The following is an 18,947-nucleotide window of genomic DNA, read 5'->3' as shown; positions in this document are numbered from 1 at the left end:
ACGATAGTGACATTTAGAAGTACTGGATAGGCATATGGATATGCAGGGAATGGGGGGGATATGGTTTGTGTGCAGTTAGATAAGAAATTATCTTGGCATCACGTTCGGCACAGATAATGTGAGCCGAAGGGCCAGTTCTTGTGCTGCACTCTTTTACATTCTATGTTCTCGTGTTTCAAAGTAGCAGAAAAAAGTACTGCACCCATGAGATGGGTTCAGCTTTCGCAAAATGTGTTTGGCATTAATTGTTCGGTATTTAAATAGATTGAATTTCATCACAAAATGCGAATCCTTCAGAGACGGCTGTAAATGCAGATGTTCTCCTTGCTCGAAATCATGACTGCCAAATGCTCCATTAGCCGAAACCAAAAAAACCATTGGAAATGTGCATTTGTGAATCTCAGTAAACAATATGTAGCATTGAATGCAGATGCTGTGAAACTAATTGAACTTAATGGATATCAAACAGGAATGGAATGTAAGGGAAGGCTAGCATGAAAACAGCTGTGTATAGATTATCTGTACCTGACATTTCAAAGTTCAGGCATGAGTGCGTGCAACTGGAAACTTCTGGTTTCCTTTCAACCATCTTGCAAAGAAATCGGTGATACTGTTGACTTAAATTGTTAGCCCACACAATGTAGTTCTCTCAAATTCCTCTCTGCTGGTGACACATGTGCTGTTTTGGCACATACCAGAAATGAGAATTTTTTACACTATGTCTTTCGGTTTGAAAGGTTGTTGTTTGAAAGAGAACTATTCTAACAGTGGCATAAAGAGTGGATGGGATGAAGAGTGGATGGGATGAAGAATAAAGATAGAATAACAAGGAACTGCGGATGCAGCTTGTTGGACAAAGGCTATAGTTGAAAAAACATGGGTGATAAAGAGTTGTGAGTTGTGAAGCAATTTTATCTTGGCACAAAATGGTAGTTAATCATGCATTTCATTGATTTTCTGTTGCACTGGGATTCCAATGAGCCTCAATGCAAAATGAATATCCCCAAGGCTTATGATATTTTATGACCTTCTCTAAAAATCAGATTATATTATTGTCAGAAACACCAGGATGCAATGAAATTCCTTGCTCGCATGAAGCTCAGAGTACAGGGAATGCATGATAATGAAAGATGCAATAATAAATTTAGTAACTGGAGCAAAATAGCAAATGGTGCACAGGTTGTCATGCAATCGTGTAAAGTAGTGTAAAAAAAGTACTAAAGTGAAACAACAGAATAACCAAGGGTACATGGCAGTACCTCTGGGAAGGGTGTGTAAAAGAAGTGATTGGTTCAGGAATCCAATATCCATGGGGAAGAAGCTGGTCATAAGATCCTGATGCAGCGCACCATGAAGTTGGACTGAATGAATGGAAGTGACAAGCCTGTGTGGATTGGGCTGTGTTCACCACTCTCTGCAGGTTGAGATGGCCAAGAGTAAAGTAATTACCACACAAGGCAATGATGCATCCCAATAGAATACTTTATGTAGAACATCTGTAGAAGTTCGATAGTATCTTCATGGGCATGCTGAATCTTCTCAGATGCCCTATAAAGTAAATGTATTGTGGCAATAATTGTAAATACAGCCTTGGGTTTGTTCGCGTAAAATCCAGACTTTTTGTTTAGTTGGTGGACATCCCATTGAATTGAGATATGCTGAGGACATTTTAAATGTCTACCATTGTTTATGAGACCCAGGTGCACATTTTCAGCACTTTCCTTATGTCACTTCAAAGTCACTTGTGACCTTTGAATTGTGCTAAATGCACATTAGATTTTAGAATATCAAATTTATCTTGAGCTTGGAATTAAAGTCTGGTAGCAGAATGTAATTTTTGATCAGTTGCTGCGATTGAAGTGATAGTTTTCAAATGTTGCTCTGTTGTGTTTCAATAATGCTAAATGGCTGAAGTTGTTTGCCTGCAATCTATTTGTGATGTGGTGTGATTAGAGTGGGAGATGTATCAATGTAAGAGCTGGGGGTAGAAGGCAAGCCAACTCTGATAGAATTTCTGTAGTTACGTTAAGCATTCAGGAAATAGTTATTGCGCAAAAAGGAACTGCAGATGCTAGTTTATACCGAAGATAGACACAAAGTGCTGGAGTAACTCAGCTGGTCAGAGGGAATCTCTGGAGAAAATGTATGGGTGACATTACGGGTTGGGACCCTTCTTCAGAATGTCAGAAGATGGGTCCTGACCCGTACCGTCACCCATACCTTTACTCCAAAGAAGCTGCCTGACCCACTGAGTTACTCCAACACTTTGTGTCTATCTTCTGGAAATGGTTATTGTAGCATTTCATTTTAAAATATGAAATTGTGTGTATTATAAATTATATTCAAAGACAGATATTCAAATATCTTAGGAAAATTAGTTTAAGAAATTCATTGGAACCGATAAACATATTCCAAGTAATATTGATGTCATTGTTTCCAATAAAAAAAGAGGAAAGCAAATTGATGAATTGGTGGCCATCAGTTGCAAAATTCAAGAACAAAGGGCAATTGGTGTGCTGGAGTTGGCATTTTGTGTTTTACTTATCAAAAAAGAAAGCTTTTGGTGTGCTGGCCTTTATAAATCAGAGCATTGAGTATAGAAGTTGGGATGTAATGTTAAAATTGTACAAGGCATTGGTGAGGCCAATTCTGGAGTATGGTGTACAATTTTGGTCGCCTAATTATAGGAAGGATGTCAACAAAATAGAGAGAGTACAGAGGAGATTTACTAGAATGTTGCCTGGGTTTCAGCAACTAAGTTACAGAGAAAGGTTGAACAAGTTAGGGCTTTATTCTTTGAAGCGCAGAAGGTTAAGGGGGGACTTGATAGAGGTTTTTAAAATGATGAGAGGGATAGACAGAGTTGACGTGGAAAAGCTTTTCCCACTGAGAGTAGGGAAGATTCAAACAAGGGGACATGACTTGAGAATTAAGGGACTGAAGTTTAGGGGTAACATGAGGGGGAACTTCTTTACTCAGAGAGTGGTAGCTGTGTGGAATGAGCTTCCAGTGAAGGTGGTGGAGGCAGGTTCGTTTTTATCATTTAAAAATAAATTGGATAGTTATATGGATGGGAAAGGAATGGAGGGTTATGGTCTGAGCGCAGGTATATGGGACTAGGGGAGATTATGTGTTCGGCACGGACTAGAAGGGTCGAGATGGCCTGTTTCCGTGCTGTAATTGTTATATGGTTATATGGTTATATTCCGTGAATGCTGAACTGATTGGAATTCAGTTCTGCCTTTTCCCTCCTGCTTAAAGAAGGTTGTACAAGTTAATTATACAGATTGGTTATACGGTCATATGTGATAGAAGCAGAATTAGTCCATTTGGCCCATCAAGTCTACTCCGCCATCCAATCATGGCTGATCTATCTCTTTCGCCTAACTCCATTCAACTGCCTTCTCCCCATAACCCTTGACACCCGTGCTAATCAAGAATCCATCTATCTCTGCCTAAAAATATCCATTGACGGCCTCCACAGCCTTCTGTGGCAAAGTATTCCACAGATTCACCACACTCTGACTAAAGAAATTCCTCCTTATCTCCTTCCTAAAGGAATGTCCTTTAATTTTGAGGCTCTCCCACTAGTGGAAACATGCTCCCCACATCTACTCTATCCAAACCTTTCACTATTCGGTAAGTTTCAATAAGGTACCCACTCATCCTTCTAAACTCCAGTGAGTACAGGCCCAGTGACGTCAAACGCTCATCATATATTAACCCACTCATTCCTGGGATAATTCTTGGAAACCTCCTCTGGACTCTCTCCAGAGCCAATACATCCTTCCTCAGATAAGGCGCCCAAAATTGCTCACAATATTCCAAATGCGGCCCTGACCAGCACCTTATGGAGCCTCAGCATTACATTGGCACTGGAGAGAGTGCAGAGATTCACCAGGATGTAGCCTTGACTGTAAAATATTTGTTATGGAGAGTGTTGAGGCAGCATGGGTTTATTTTCCTTTGAGTCAAGGAGGCTGACATGATAAAGGTATATCTTTTTTTATTTCAAAAGTAAACTTTATTCAGAATAATAATTAATACAAAACAAAAACTGCAAACATTTTTCAGACATTCTTAGTGATAATAGGTCAATAACGACGTTCTCGGTAGTGTCCCCTTCTACCTTTTAATCAGTGGTATCCCTTCCCTTGTTTGAGGGGTGTTCCCACTGGACTCTGCTTACAGCAGCGGAAGGACCCAAGACTGTGGTCTTCCCCTACAGAGCCTTTGTGTAGGCTGCGCTGAAAGTGGTATATAAATTTACAAAAGGCATAGATAGGGTGGATAATCAAATACTTTCCCCCCCCCCCCATAATAGGGGTATTAATAACAAGGGTATAGCTTTAAGGTGAGAGAAAGAAATTTTAAAGGGGATCTGAGGGATGTTTTTTTTAGTGTTAGTGGAACTCATTGCTAGAGGACGTGGTGGAATTCCATACAGTTACAACATTTAAGAGACATTTTGACAGAAATTTAAATAGCCTACAGATAGAAGGATCGGTAGTGGTGCAGGCAAATGTGATCAGTGTACATGGACAGAAAGGTTAATATGGACATTGGGATATTTCTGTGCTGTATTACTCTAACTTTAATGATTATCTCAGATAAAGAACTACCCCGGTAATCTCAGATTGCATTCTGGCACAATAAATTTCAGCATATGCTATTGTGTTTAAAAGGTTTTGATTATATCAATTTCAACACTCTTGGATAACTATTCAACACTCTTGGAAATATAAAATACACATATATTTATATTACATATATTACATTCCGTGCCCAGACATGACAGGGAGGAAGGGGGTGGAATATGTCTGCACTAGATTTACATTCTCTCACTTGGATTGCTCTCTCCTTGATTTCATGGCTAGATAACCATGGTTCAAGTTGGCTCATTTCCATTGTCAATTTCAAACATATCTTGTTAAGCGCCTACTGAATTTAGTAAAAGGGGGAGAAAATCCATTGGGAGTAGTTAGTTTCCATTTACAGGAATGAAGCATCACACCATCCGACGTGGGGGGAAAAAACCTGGCTAGATATTTTTAAACCACTTGTAAAAAAGAAATTTAAATTCTGGAAATTCTCATCAAGTTAGGCAGCGTTTCTGAAGAGAGAAACAGAGTTAATGTTTTGGGTAAAGAAAGGAAAAAAACAACTGCAATGGTGAACACTTGGTTGGGTCAAAGTTCCAATAAGAAATCAATTACTTAAAATGTCAGCTCTGATTCTTCGACCATAAGTGTTCCCTGACCACCTAACTGTTTCCAGTGTTTTTAACAATTAACGTCAATGAGTTCTCATCAGAATGAATTTATTTTAAAAATGGCCTTCGATGGTTCTGTCTGTTTCCCGCACTCCCATTTCAGTTGAGGATCCATTGGTGCCTCGATGAGAAATTGAGAACTGAACTTATCTGGTTTCTGGGCTTTTGTAATATTGCAACTTTCCATTGAATACAAAGGGGAAATGGACAGAACACTATAAAATGTTGCATCTAGCAAAGACATCTAATTTATAGGTAATTTGAACAAACATATTTTACTCAAAGGATAAACAAGTGTGTAATCTATTTGATTCAGAATTTTTAACTTCACAATCACAATCGCATGGAAATGCAGAATATTGCCATGTACGAAAATCAGAAACCACAGAGGCTGGGAATCGGACATACATACAGAAAATTATGGAAATGTGTGGCAGATCAGGGAAAGAGAAACAGTTTTTGTTTCAGATTGATGTTGCATTGTGATCTTGTATTAGGTCTTTGAATTCTAATTTATGAATTCTACCTCTTTCCAAAGAGTGTCTGATCTGCTTATTTCCAACATTTGCTGTTTTCTCCCTGTGTTATTAAAAAAAGCTTTGCACTCAAAAGATGCAAATTAAATGATGAAGAGACAAAGAATTGCAAATGTTGGTTTACCAAGGAAAGACACAAAGTGCTGAAGTTACTCAATGAGTCAGACAGCATCTCTGGAAAACATGGGTGTGGGTGACGTTTTGGGTCAGGACCCTTCTTCGGTCTGATTGCTTGCTATGATTTTGATTTTAATTTTGTACATTCTCTTGCTTAAGGTACATTTTTCTCATGGCCCTTCAAGACCGAAATGAAAAGCTTTTCTACAAAGTACTTCTATCGGATATTGAGAGATTCATGCCAATAGTTTACACACCTACTGTAGGCCTGGCTTGCCAACAATATGGACTTGCATTTCGCAGACCAAGGTAAATTACCTGTATCTTTTGTAACAGATTTGTGTTGCAGTGAATCCATGCTGACTGAAGTCTATCATTTGATGTAATTCACAATTATGGCAATATTCACAGTTGTATATGTGTTGATCACATGGATTATTAATTCTTTAACCTACATGTCAGTGTTATAAACATGGCATCTCTTTGTGTCCTGCCTAGGTGAGGTCTTCTGTATGATTTTACCGGGTTGTATGTGAAACAAAGAATTTCACTGTACTTAGGTACATGTGACAATAAGTATCCTTGAATTGAATACATACATAAAAGGCAGATGCATTTTAGTATTAAGTGTGGATGCTGCTCATTGTGCAGTAGAAGATTCAAATGGTTGTTTCACTCTGTCAAAATGATCAGAAAACACGATTTAGTGAACAAGCACTCTGGCATAAACCCGCTTTGCACGGATCGTGTGTTGAAGAGGAGACTGGTGAATTTTATGTTAGTGAATCAATCCAGGTCACCATATGTTAGTCTGAAATCCACAGATGCATTACGTACAAGGCACCGCTGCATTCATAAATTTCCCCTCCTGAAGCCAAACCCTGCTGCGCCTCAATTACTTGCCACATGGCAGAAAAAAGATTCTGACTGAGACATGGGCAGTTTATTTGCACCAGCATCTTGCCAGGATCATCACTGCGTGATTGTCACAGAATGCACAATATACATTCATGATTAAGATGAAGGGATTAAAAGTAACATTAGCAAATTTACAGATGACACAAAGCTGGGTGGCAATGTGAACTGTAAGGAGGATGCTATGAGGATGCAGGGTGACTTGGACAGGTTGGATGAGTGGGCAGATACATGGCAGATGCAGGTTAATGTGGTTATCCACTTTGGTGGCAAAAACAGGTAGGCAGATTATTATCTGAATGGTGTCAAGTTGGGAAAAGGGGAAGTACAACGAGATCTGGGGGTCCTTGTACATCAGTCACTGAAGGTAAGTATGCAGGTACAGCAGGCAGTGAGGAAAGTGAATTGCATGTTGGCCTTCATAACGAGAGGAGTTGAGTATAGGAACAAAAAGTTCCTATAAAGAAGTACAGGGCCCTAGTGAGACCACACCTGGAGTATTGTGTGCAGTTTTGATCTTCCAATTTGAGGAAGGACATTCTTGCTATTGCGGGAGTGCAGCGTAGGTTCACGAGGTTAATTCCCGGGATGGCGGGACTGTCATATGTTGGTAGAATGGAGTGGCTTGTTTACTCTAAAATTTAGAAGGATGAGAGGATATCTTATTGAAACATATAAGATTATTAAGGGTTTGGACACGCTAGAGGCAGGAAACATGTTCCCGATGTTGGGGTAGTCCAGAACCAGGGGCCACAGTTTAAGAATAAGGGGTAAACCATTTAGAACGGAGATGAGGAAAAACTTTTTCACACAGAGGGTTGTGAATCTGTGGAATTCTCTGCAGTAAAAGGCAGTGGAGGCCAATTCTCTGGATGCTTTCAAGAGAGAGTTAGATAGGGCTCTTAAAGATATCAGAGTCAGGGGATATGGGAGAAGGCAGGAACAGGGTACTGATTGTGGATGATCAGCCATGATCACTGTGAATGGCGGTGTTGGCTTGAAGGGCTGAATTGCACCTATTGTCTATTGTTTAAGGCTGTGGAGACCAAGTCAATGGATATTTTTAAGGCGGAGTTGGATAGTTTCTTGATTAGCACGGGTCTCAGAGGTTATGGGGAGAAGGCTGGAAAATGGGGTTGAGAGGGAAAGATGGATCAGCCACCATTGAATGGCGGAGTAGAAATGATGGGCCGAATGGCCAAATTTTGCTCCTGTAACTTATGAACCTATGGCAAGATAAAAGTATTCCTATGGTATCCAAATACCCCAACTTGCTTAAACTTTGTCGCTTGCATCAATGCTATCCTGACCATAGCATAGAGGAAGTTTTAATTTCTGTCCTTTCCCCCCTGAGATGTAGCAAAGAGACAAATACTGAACAGGATGCCTCCCAGCACATCTGCAAACTGCTCCTGGTAACATTGTGAACAGACAAATGAGTTACAATATGCATATAAATATGCTTTGAAGAAATTACCTTTCATCTTGTCTGTTTTTTGAAAAATCATTCTGCATTTTGTCAGACAATGCCTCTGTGTTGTGCAATTTCTGTTACAGTAGCAGTGTGAGTGGGAGTCAATCAGTGCTTTGGGATCTCTTTCATTTTCCTAACATGTGATGGCCAAATTGGACTCCACACCATCGAAGAATTAGCGCTGCAATTGTGGATCGCACAGGGATTTATTGCAGATGTTGTCCATCATTAATTATGAGCTGAATTGGCTGTTGATCACTGTAGTGTAAAGAATTGTCATTTGAGATAGATGCCAAAGAGATAGCCTGAGGTTGGTTGTAATTATGACGATTCCATTTTTCCCAATGCTGTGAATGATATCGCTAAGGTTGACGGCGAGGAATGGCATCCAGAACGCTTGGACATCTGCATTGTTGACCCTTTGTACTCATTGATTTCTTTGTAGTTCCGTACGACAAAGGAGGCTTTTCAGCCCATCAAATACCTTGCTCTTAGCACTATTATGAGTTATATTTCCCCCATTTTTACCTGCTTGCAACTTTTACTTTCTCACATGCCCATCAACTTCCCAATTCCTAAGATAGACACAAAATGCTGGGGTAACTCAGCAGGTGAGACAGCATCACTGGAAAAAATGGGGGGGGGGGGGGGGTGACATTTTGGGTCGGGACCCTTCTTCAGACTGAAGAATGAAATAGGTTTTGGTTTGTTATAATTTGAAACCTCTTAGCCTCAGCTTTCAATTGATCTCAAAGTAGGTGACCTGCTCTGAAATGATTCTGTTTGTGTTTCTGACACACCTACCTGAGTAGCATTTAAAATATAAGCTGAATCAGATTGAAGAAAGATCCCGACCAGAAATGTCACTGCTCATTTACTCCAGAGATGCTGCCTGACTCACTGAGTTGCTCCAGCCTTTTGTGTCTATCTTTAGTATAAACCAGCATCAACTGTTCCTTTTTTTTAAATACTTTGTAACTTCCCAATTCCTGCCACGCATCCACATTGGGGCAACTTCCAGCAGCCAATAAATATAACAGAGTTTAATTTTGTTTGGATACAGTGCGGAAACAGGCCCTTCGGCCTAGCGATTCTCCTACATTCTCCTACACACACTAGGGACAAATTACATTTTTCCCCAAGCCAAATAGCCTACATACCTGTACGTCTTTGGAATGTGGGTGGAAACGAGATCCTGGAGAAATCACACGCAGGTCACGGAGAGAACGTACAAACTTGGTACGTAGTCAGGATCTTACCCGGGTCTCTGGCGCTGTAAGGCAGCAACTCTACCGCTGCGCCACCGTGTGTTTGGATGGAGGAGGAAACCGGAGCATCTAGCGGAAACCTATGGGGTCACAGGGAGAATGTGCCCACTGAACGCAGACAGCAATGGCTGTTAGAATCAAACCTGGTCTGTTGAAGCTGTGCAGTAGCAGCATTACCACTGCACCATCCTTGACTTTATAGTGGCTTTTCCAGTTTATTGCTCGTAACATTGAAAGGAAGAATTTTCTATAAAATTCTATTCCAATTCCCGAATAGTTTGGAAACGTTATAACTGTACATTGTAAAAGTTGGGTATTGTGGAAATTTTACAATGGTACAGATTTGAGCAGATTTGAGAAGAATCCTTCTCAAGTCAGTAGTTAGGATTTTCGTTCTTTCTACACTGCAGTTTTTAGGCCCAATTTTTAAACATTCGAAGGAACATTTCATTTTTATTTGTTTGACTGCACAGAGGATGTTCCAATTAAGGGGTTTAGAACATGTGCTACTGGAGTAATATATAATTTTACTTCGGAGTCATGTGAGTGACTACGTGAAGACCCCGTCAGCACGCATGCGCGACATAGCGTCTCACGCAGTGCAACAGCGACGGACGGGAGTACGAGCTCTCCCGCAACGTTTAAAAACGGGACCTCCAGGTAAGTAAACTTTCTCTGAGTTCGTGTTTTGGAACCCTTGTTCTGCTTTACTTCAACAGGAACATGAACAAGGGAAAACAACCAAGGAAGGTCGTATCCCATCCGACTGCAATGGACCAGGAGGGTCCCAGCAGTGGGGGGCGACCGGCGGCACCTGGACCGCACACACTGCGGTCCTCAGTCACCGACAACATTTCCGAGCCAAGCCCAGCGCCACTAGCACAGCTCGAACAACCGCAGCGGGCTGGAAGCAAGGCTAAACGGAAGTCGGACCGGCCGGTTTACTCGGATGAGTCCGGTGCGGAAGACTCACCGCCTGAGAGCGGCAAAGGTGGCCGTTTGGGCCGTATGGAAAGGCTCATGGAGCAAATGCTCCAACGAGACTTGCTCCGGGAGATGGGGCAAGCTCACCAAGGGAGCACAAGCACTCCCGCTCCAGTGCACTATCAAGCACTGGCCATCGCATCACCCTCAGCAGAGGGGAACGTTGGCGATCAGGACTGGGCTGGTCAAGAACAGGGGTCACTGGCTGAAGAACACGGGAGTATGCTGGGGGTACAGGATCAGGAAGAGCTGCTGGGAGTGGTGAACCGCTACGCAGCAACACCGCGAGCGGGACGGCCGTTACAGCCTAAACTGGCAGCCAGCATTGACTGCCTGTCCTTTAAACCACTCCAAGAACAGGTAGTCAATGAGGCGTTGGACCTTTACACGCCTCCCGAAAATTGCATTTCGCTCAATGTGCCTGCCGTTAATAGTCAAATCTGGGGGTACATTGGGCAGGGTATCAGAACCCAAGAACTTAAATTGCAAAAAATACTGAAGCTCCTGACGTCGGCCATCACTTCATATGCTCGTTCCGTGGACGGGGTTGACATGACAACAAACCAACAGGACACCCTGGCTCTACTGTGCAACACACAGTATGAGATCAACAACCTCCGGAAGGAGGCCATAAGACCTGCCCTCAACCCAAAATTCGCAGGACTGTGTAGAACGCCGACCTCAGAACCTCAGATCCTGCTATTTGGCAAAGACTTACCAAAGCAAGTCAAAGATCTGGATGAAGAATCCAAGGCATTTGGTCTCATGAGGGCAGGTCCCGGAACGAGCAAAACCACGCAACCCAGATGGCAGTACCCCTACACATCCACCAGTAGGCGTCTACTTCATGGTACTGGTGAAAGCTCGGGGCCCGCATACCATCCCCGGAAGTCTTTTTTAGGACAGGGCCCAGAGCGGGCCCCATCGAAAATGCGCCACCACCCAACAGCACCACCCCGACAGACAAGGAACCAGAAACCGAAGAAGTGAACACTCTACCAATAACAATGGATGTAGGTGGGTCTGGTTCCTACCAGTACATAAAAGGTGGGGGGATTTTGCTAACAGGGGGGAGACTACACCTGTTTTTGGAAGCATGGAGCACTATCACACTTGATAATTATATACTAAAAAGTATTCAAGGATATAAAATTGAATTTATTCAAGAAAATATGCCACCAGTTCAGCATGCACCCCAAAGGGGATTTACCCTCTCACTAAAAGAAAAACGTGAGGGACAAGCAGAACTGGTGAGGTTACATACAAAGGGAATCATAGAGAAATCTAAACATGCACCTTTGGAATTCGTATCAAATATAATAATAATAATAATTTTATTTTTGGGCATCTTTCAGACATCTCAAGGACACCTTACAGAGATTAACAGGAATAAAAACATATAATCAGATTAAAATAAATAATAAAGACATCACAGAAACACAAATTAAAAACAGAATTCAGTCCAAAAACAAAAAATCAAAAACACAATGTGAAGAGGGAGCAGCAGCAGCTAAAGCGCGCCAGCGTCCACTCTCCCTTCACGGCAGCCATCTTGGACAAAGACTAACAGGATTACCTTACAGACAAAAAATCATCCCCCCACAATGGATACCACTGTGGGGGAAGGCACAATGTCCAGTCCCCAACCCCAAGTTCACCCCAAAGTCAGGCCTATTGAGGCCACCGCAATTGCCTCTACGGAGGCCCGATGTTCCTGGCCGTTCTCACCGGGTGGTCTTGCCCCGGCGTCGGGAGAGTCCTCTCAGCGGCTGGGCCACCTGGAACGGCCGCTTCCTAGCTGGAGACCGCGGCTTCCGCAGCCGACAAGGCCGCGCCGGTTTGGAGCTCCCAGGCTCCCGATGTTGAAATCGGCGCCGCCCGCTCCGCTCCGCAGACCCGCAGCCCGGAGGTGTTGAACACGGCGGTCTCAGCTCACCGGAGCTCCAGCGCGTCGATCCAGCGCGGCGACCCAGGCAAGGCATCGCCCGCTCCGCTCCGTGATAGCGCTCCAGCGCTGTGCCGCCACCGAGGCCGAGGTGCTGGGCGGTCCCCGCCAGGAAACGGCGCTCCAAGCCCGCTGGTAGGCCACGAGGACGTGGATATACATCCAGATAAATCTAAGTTGACGCCATCCACAACTATGGACTATCTGGGATTCACAATTAACTCAGTCCACATGTCTGTAACGTTGCCAAAAGAAAAATCAGCAGAATTGGCACAAACCTGTAACAAATTAATGGTTAACAATCAACCAACCATTCGACAAGTGGCAAGAGTAATTGGGAAATTAGTAGCAGCATTTCCAGCTACCCAGTTTGGACCTTTGCATTATCAAAACTTACAAAGAGCAAAGGTGCAAGCGTTAAAACAACATTCAGGTCACTTTGACCGAACCATGAAATTACCTATCGAAGCAATATCAGAGTTACAATGGTGGAAAGAGAACATTTGGCATAGTTCCAGTCCCATCATTATCAATAACCCAACATTAACAATACAAACAGATGCCAGTGCTCAAGGGGAGCTCAACTAATACCATATCCAATATAGGTGGTAGATGGACTAATCTAGAATCATCACTGGGCTTAAACTATTTGGAAATGTTGGGTGCGTTCTATGGGTTAAGCATATTGTTCAAATATGCACCATTTGCATGTTCGTTTGCAGATTGACAATACCACAGTGGTGGCCTATATTAACCATATGGGCAGGATAAAATCGATATCATGTGATAATTTGGTCAAACAATCTGGCAATGGTGTGTCGACAAACATATTTGGCTTTCAGCAACTTACCTACCAGGTAAGCTAAATACAGTGGCAGACACCAGGTCACGCAAGTTCAATGATAACACCGAATGGATGTTAAACCCCAAAGTATTTACTGAAATTACAAAGCAATATGGAACACCAGATATCGATCTCTTTGCATCCCGACTGAATCACCAGGTACCAATGTATGTCGCTTGGGAACCAGACCCTGAGGCAGCGGCGATGGATGCATTCTCGCTGAACTGGGGGAACTATTTTTTCTATGCTTTTCCCCCCTTCTGCCTCATCAGTCGGGTACTACGCAAAATACAGATGGACTCTGCTTCAGGCATTTTGGTAGTACCCGACTGGCCTACACAGCCATGGTTCCCAGTGGTCCTTGACAGGGTCATTGAACCACCCATGACCATTCCCAATGGACCAGATCTACTGATCCATCCTGTATCAGGCGAAAGTCACCCATGCCATGACAGAATAAACCTACTGGGTTGCAGATTCTAAAAAGACCTTTGCTGGACCTGGGATTGTCAAATAGGACCATGGAGACGATGACAGCATCTCACCGACTTTCCACCAAGAAACAATATCTCTCCAGTATCAGAAAATGGGAAACGTACTGCTCGAGAACAGGGACAACCTACAGATCAACCACCAAAACAAATGTACTGGAGTTCCTGGCCAGCCTTCACCATGATGAAGGTCTGAGCTATAGCACTATCAATTGTGCTAGAAGTGCACTGTCAGCCTATCTAAGGCAGGAACCAGGACAACAGGCCATAGGGTCTCATCCGCTGGTAGCCAAATTAATGACAGGGATCTTCAATTCAAACCCCCCTAGACCTAGGTACACCAAGATCTGGGATGTCAGCGTTGTCCTGACATACCTAAGGGGATGGCCACCAGCCAGATCCCTCACTCTGGAACAGCTAACCCTGAAAATGGCTATGCTGATGGCGTTAGTCTCAGCACAAAGGGTCCAGTCCCTTTACCTACTCAGACTGGACAATATGGTCATAACTTCAGAATTCATTATGGAATTCCGGGCGTACCCATCTGACCCCCGTTTATGAGTCATGACTCACCCACTACTATATATCAACACAACCAAAGATTCCCGAGGGAGAGAAAAGGCACAATGGGTCAGCCACAAAAAGCCACATGGTTGGGTGTCTAGTCAAACCATCTCTAGATGGCTCAAACAGGTATTGGGAGCTGCTGGAGTGGATACTGATATTTACACATCTCACTCCACCAGGGCAGCATCCACGTCGGCGGCTAACAGAATGGACGTGCCATTGGACCACATCCTGGCAAGAGCGGGGTGGTCCATGGAAAGAACTTTTCAAACATTCTACAACAAGCCATTAGTACAACCTGTTTCATTTGCAGAGAGAATTTTAGACTCTGCAAATATATAATTTAAGCCCGGGGGAGCATTATTTTCTTTGTTATTGTTTTCAAATAAATGCCATTATTGTTTTATAAACAGATTCATGTTTGATTACGATAACATACTTCCTCCTTTGGATGACTTTGGCAGTGAGTGAAGCATGGACTGTTACACGGTTTGAAATCACAGAGCTTTAAAAGCTTCACGTAGTCACTCACGTGACTCCGAAGTAAAATAGTGAGATTAAACGAGAACATACCAGTTTGAAGTTTGATCTTTATTTTATGAGGAGTTATGATGAGGGATTACGTGCCCTCTGCTCCCACCCTCAATTATAGAGACCAACTGGTGTGAAAATGCAATGAACTGGCCTTTATCTGCTGCGCTGTCGTGCCTGAAAATGAAGGATTCTGTATTGTTGGAAAAATAATTTCCTGCAGATTTAATAGGAATCATGACCAGCATTTCCCACTACTGTTTCATGGTCTGTACTCTGTACAGCTGAGGCTAATTTGAAACTTTGTTTTCTCTCAAATTAGGTAAACATTATGTTTACAACGATAATTTTTCAAAATGCATGTAATTAAATAAGTTTTGGTTTGGTTAGAATTTGTAACCTCTTACAGCTTTAGCTTTCAATAATATAGGTATTGATCTAAAAGTAGGCGAACTGGCCTGAAATGACTCAGTTTGACTTTCTGACACACCTAGCCTTTAAATAGTACAAGAAAAAAAAAATCAGGTGTCTGCCATCCGCTTTCTTGATCTTTCTTTGACATTCAAAAACATCTTAGCTGAATTTTTAACCCATAATCTATATTCATGTCCGGTCCTTGAATCTATTGGTTCTTAGTTTCCAAAAGTCTATTGATCTGGAATAGTGAAAGGCTTGGATAGAGTGGATGTGGAGAGGATGTTTCCACTAGTGGGAGAGTCTCGGACCAGAGGTCAAAGCCTCAGAATTAAAGGACGTTCTTTTAGGAAGGAGATGAGGAGAAATTTCTTTAGTCCGAGGGTGGTGAATCTGTGGAATTCTTTGCCACAGAAGGCTGAGAGGCCGTCAGTGGATATTTTTAAGGCAGAGATAGATACATTATTATTGATTAGTACTGGTGTCAGAGGTTATGGCGAAAAGGCAGGAGAATGGGGTTCGGAGGGAGAGACAGATCAGCCATGATTGAATGGTGGAGTAGACTTGATGGGCCGAATGCCCTAATTCTACTCCTATTCTTTATGATCTCTGTCTTTAATATTCTCAATGACTGAGCATTTAGTCCTCAAAGTAGAAAATATTTCAAACAAAGTGTACAAAGGAAGACTAATAACATTTTTTTCCCCATCTGTTCCCTAAGTGACGTCCTGATCCTTAGAGTGTGCCCTTATTTTTAGACTTCAGTCAGAGGAGATATTCTTAGAGTTATAAAGTGATAGTGTGGAAACAGTCCCTTCTTCCCAACTTGCCCAAACCGGCCAACATGACCCAGCTACATTAGTCTCACCTGTCTGTGTTTGGCCCATATCCCTTTAAACCTGTGATAACCGTGTACTCTTCTAAATGTTTCTTAATTGTTGCGATAGTACCTGCCTCACTACCTCTTCCGGCAGCTCGTTCCATATACCCACCACCCTTTGTGTGAAAAGTTACCCCTCAGGGTACTTTAAATCTTACCCCCTCATCTTAATCCTATGTTCTCTGATTCTTGATTCTCCTACTGTGGGCAAGAGACTGTCAGTTCCTTCTAAGTGTCCTTATAATTGCCTAAATCCCACTAACAATGGTACAACTGCTGGACCCATCTCCAGGCATCAATTTTGGGAGTCTATGCTCTATTAACTTTAAGGAAAATTAATCGTCCTTCGAGTATGGTTACCAAGTCACTGAATTAGACATAATTATCCCTGTCAAATGTCCAAGACTTCTTTTGGACTCCAATCACCCTATAGTAGAGGTCACTGGACTATTTGCCCATGCTGTACCTTTTAATATATAAATTGCGAATAGCAGACAATCCAGGACTGGTCTCTATTGCAACTTGCTCATAACAGTGTTCTATCCTGACAGTGTTTTGTTTATCCTGCTCTTTCTGGTATTCTAGCCAATCCTATCTCCACGTTGGTTTGTTGCACCCAAACCAATGAACCTTTACATCACCCTCTGAAAATAGCCTTACAATGAGTACAAGTACCTTTTTTTTCAAAGGTTAGGAAGCATTTCCTCTTATTCAAGGCAATGTGATCACTGGGGATTCATCCGCAAGGAAAATGTATTGCTTTTCCAGGTAAGAAGTATTCGACGTGCATTTTTAGGGAATTGAATGGAATATGGTCAAAAATGTATAATCACTGAAAAGCACATAATTGCAATGGGCTGGGCTATTGGGTAGTTGTGTTTGGTTAATATTTGGAAATGTTGCAGTGGTTTAATGAAGCGTCCTGCTTAACCACTGCTTATCTGCAAAATATATATTCACATAGATCTTTTATATTGGTTGTATGGATGATTCAGTGGCAGGTACGGTAATGTGGCACAGAAGGCGCTGTGACATCTTTATGGCCAGATTCGGGAAATCTCAAACTTTACCTCAAACTGAGCATTTCACTGTACATGTGACAATAACAAAATAATAAAAATATAGGCAGATTTAGTTTACTTTAGTTTATTATTGTCACGTGCACCGAAGTACAGTGAAAAGCCTTTGTTGCGCGCTATCCAGTCAGCAGAACGACAATACATGATTACAATCGAGCCATTTGCAGTGTACAGATACAATAAGGGAATAACGTTTAGTGCAAGGTAAAGCCAGCAAAGTCTGATCAAGGATAGTCCGAGGGTCACCAAAGAGGTAGATAGTAGTCCAGCACTGCTCTCTAGTTGTGTAGACAATAGACAATAGGTTCACGAGTAGGCCATTCGCCCCTTCGAGCCAGCACCGCCATTCAATGTGATCATGGCTGATCATCCCCAATCAATACCCCGTTCCTGCCTTCCCCCCATATCCCCTGACTCTGCTATCTTTAAGAGCCTTATCTAGCTCTCTCTTGAAAGTATCCAGAGAACCTGCCTCCACCGCCAGCTGAGGCAGAGAATTCCACAGACTCACAACTCTCTGTGTGAAAAAGTGTTTCCTTGTCATTCTAAATGACTTACCCCTTCTTCTTAAACTGTGGTCCCTGGTTCTGGACTCCCCCAACATCGGGAACATGTTTCCTGCCTCTAGCGTGTCCAAACCCTTAATAATCCTAAATGTTTCAATAAGATCTCCTCTCATCCTTCTAAACTCCAGAGTATATAAGCCCAGTCGCTCCGTTCTCTCAGCATATGACAGTCCCGCCATCCCGGGAATTAACCTTGTAAACCTACGCTGCAATCCCTCAATAGCAAGAATGTCCTTCCTCACATTAGGGGACCAAAACTGCACACAATACTCCATGTGTGGTCTCATACAACTGCAGAAGGACCTCTTTGCTCTTATACTCAACTCCTCTTGTTATGAAGGCCAACGCCATTCGCTTTGTTCACTGCCTCCTGTACCTGCATGTCTACTTTCATTGACTGATGAACAAGGACCCCCATATCCCGTTGTACTTCCCCTTACCCCAACTTGACATCATTTAGATAATAATCTGCTTTCCTGTTTTTGTTACCAAAGTGGATAACCTCACATTTATAAATATACATTAAACTGTATCTGCCATGCATCTGCCCACTCACCCAATCTGTCCAAGTCACCCTGCATTCTCATAGCATTTTCCTCACAGTTCAGACTGCCACCCAGGATGATTCAGTTACCTGATAACAGCTGGAAATAAACTGTCCCTGAATGTGGTGGTGTGCGTTTTCACACTTCTATTCCTTTTGCCTGATGGAAGAGGGGAGAAGCGACAGTGGCCAGGGTGCGGTTCATCCTTGACTATGCTGCTGGCTTTGCTGAGGTTGCGTGAGGTATATATTGAGAGAATAGAAGGGAGGTTGGTTTGTGTGATTGCCTGGGCTGCGTCTACAATTTGCTGCAATTTCTTGCGGTCTTGGATGGAGCTGTTCCCAAACCAAGCTGTGATGCATCCTGATAAAAGGCTTTCTACGGTGCATCTGTAGAAGTTAGTGAGAATTGTCGAGGACAGATGCAAAAAACCCTGTGTTTGTGTTTTATTCATGGCTTTGAAAGTTATCTTTGAGATGGGAATAGGGATGATGGGGGTGAGAAGTGCAATGTGGTGTA

The 18,947-nt window shown here is 42.7% G+C and overlaps 1 protein-coding gene across 1 annotated transcript in view; it reads left to right on the top strand.

Annotated features, from left to right (window-relative positions):
* LOC116973185 (NADP-dependent malic enzyme-like) overlaps positions 1-18,947 on the top strand; it is a 371,473-nt gene that overhangs the window by 133,044 nt on the left and 219,482 nt on the right. Inside the window, exon 3 of the mRNA XM_033021003.1 lies at positions 6,085-6,234. Within this exon, the coding sequence (XP_032876894.1) occupies positions 6,085-6,234 (150 nt within the window). The remainder of the gene's footprint in view (positions 1-6,084; positions 6,235-18,947) is intronic.

The sequence above is a fragment of the Amblyraja radiata genome, chromosome 5 (assembly GCF_010909765.2).
Source record: "Amblyraja radiata isolate CabotCenter1 chromosome 5, sAmbRad1.1.pri, whole genome shotgun sequence".
NCBI lineage: Eukaryota > Metazoa > Chordata > Chondrichthyes > Rajiformes > Rajidae > Amblyraja > Amblyraja radiata.
This window is presented reverse-complemented; position numbering and strand designations above follow the sequence as displayed.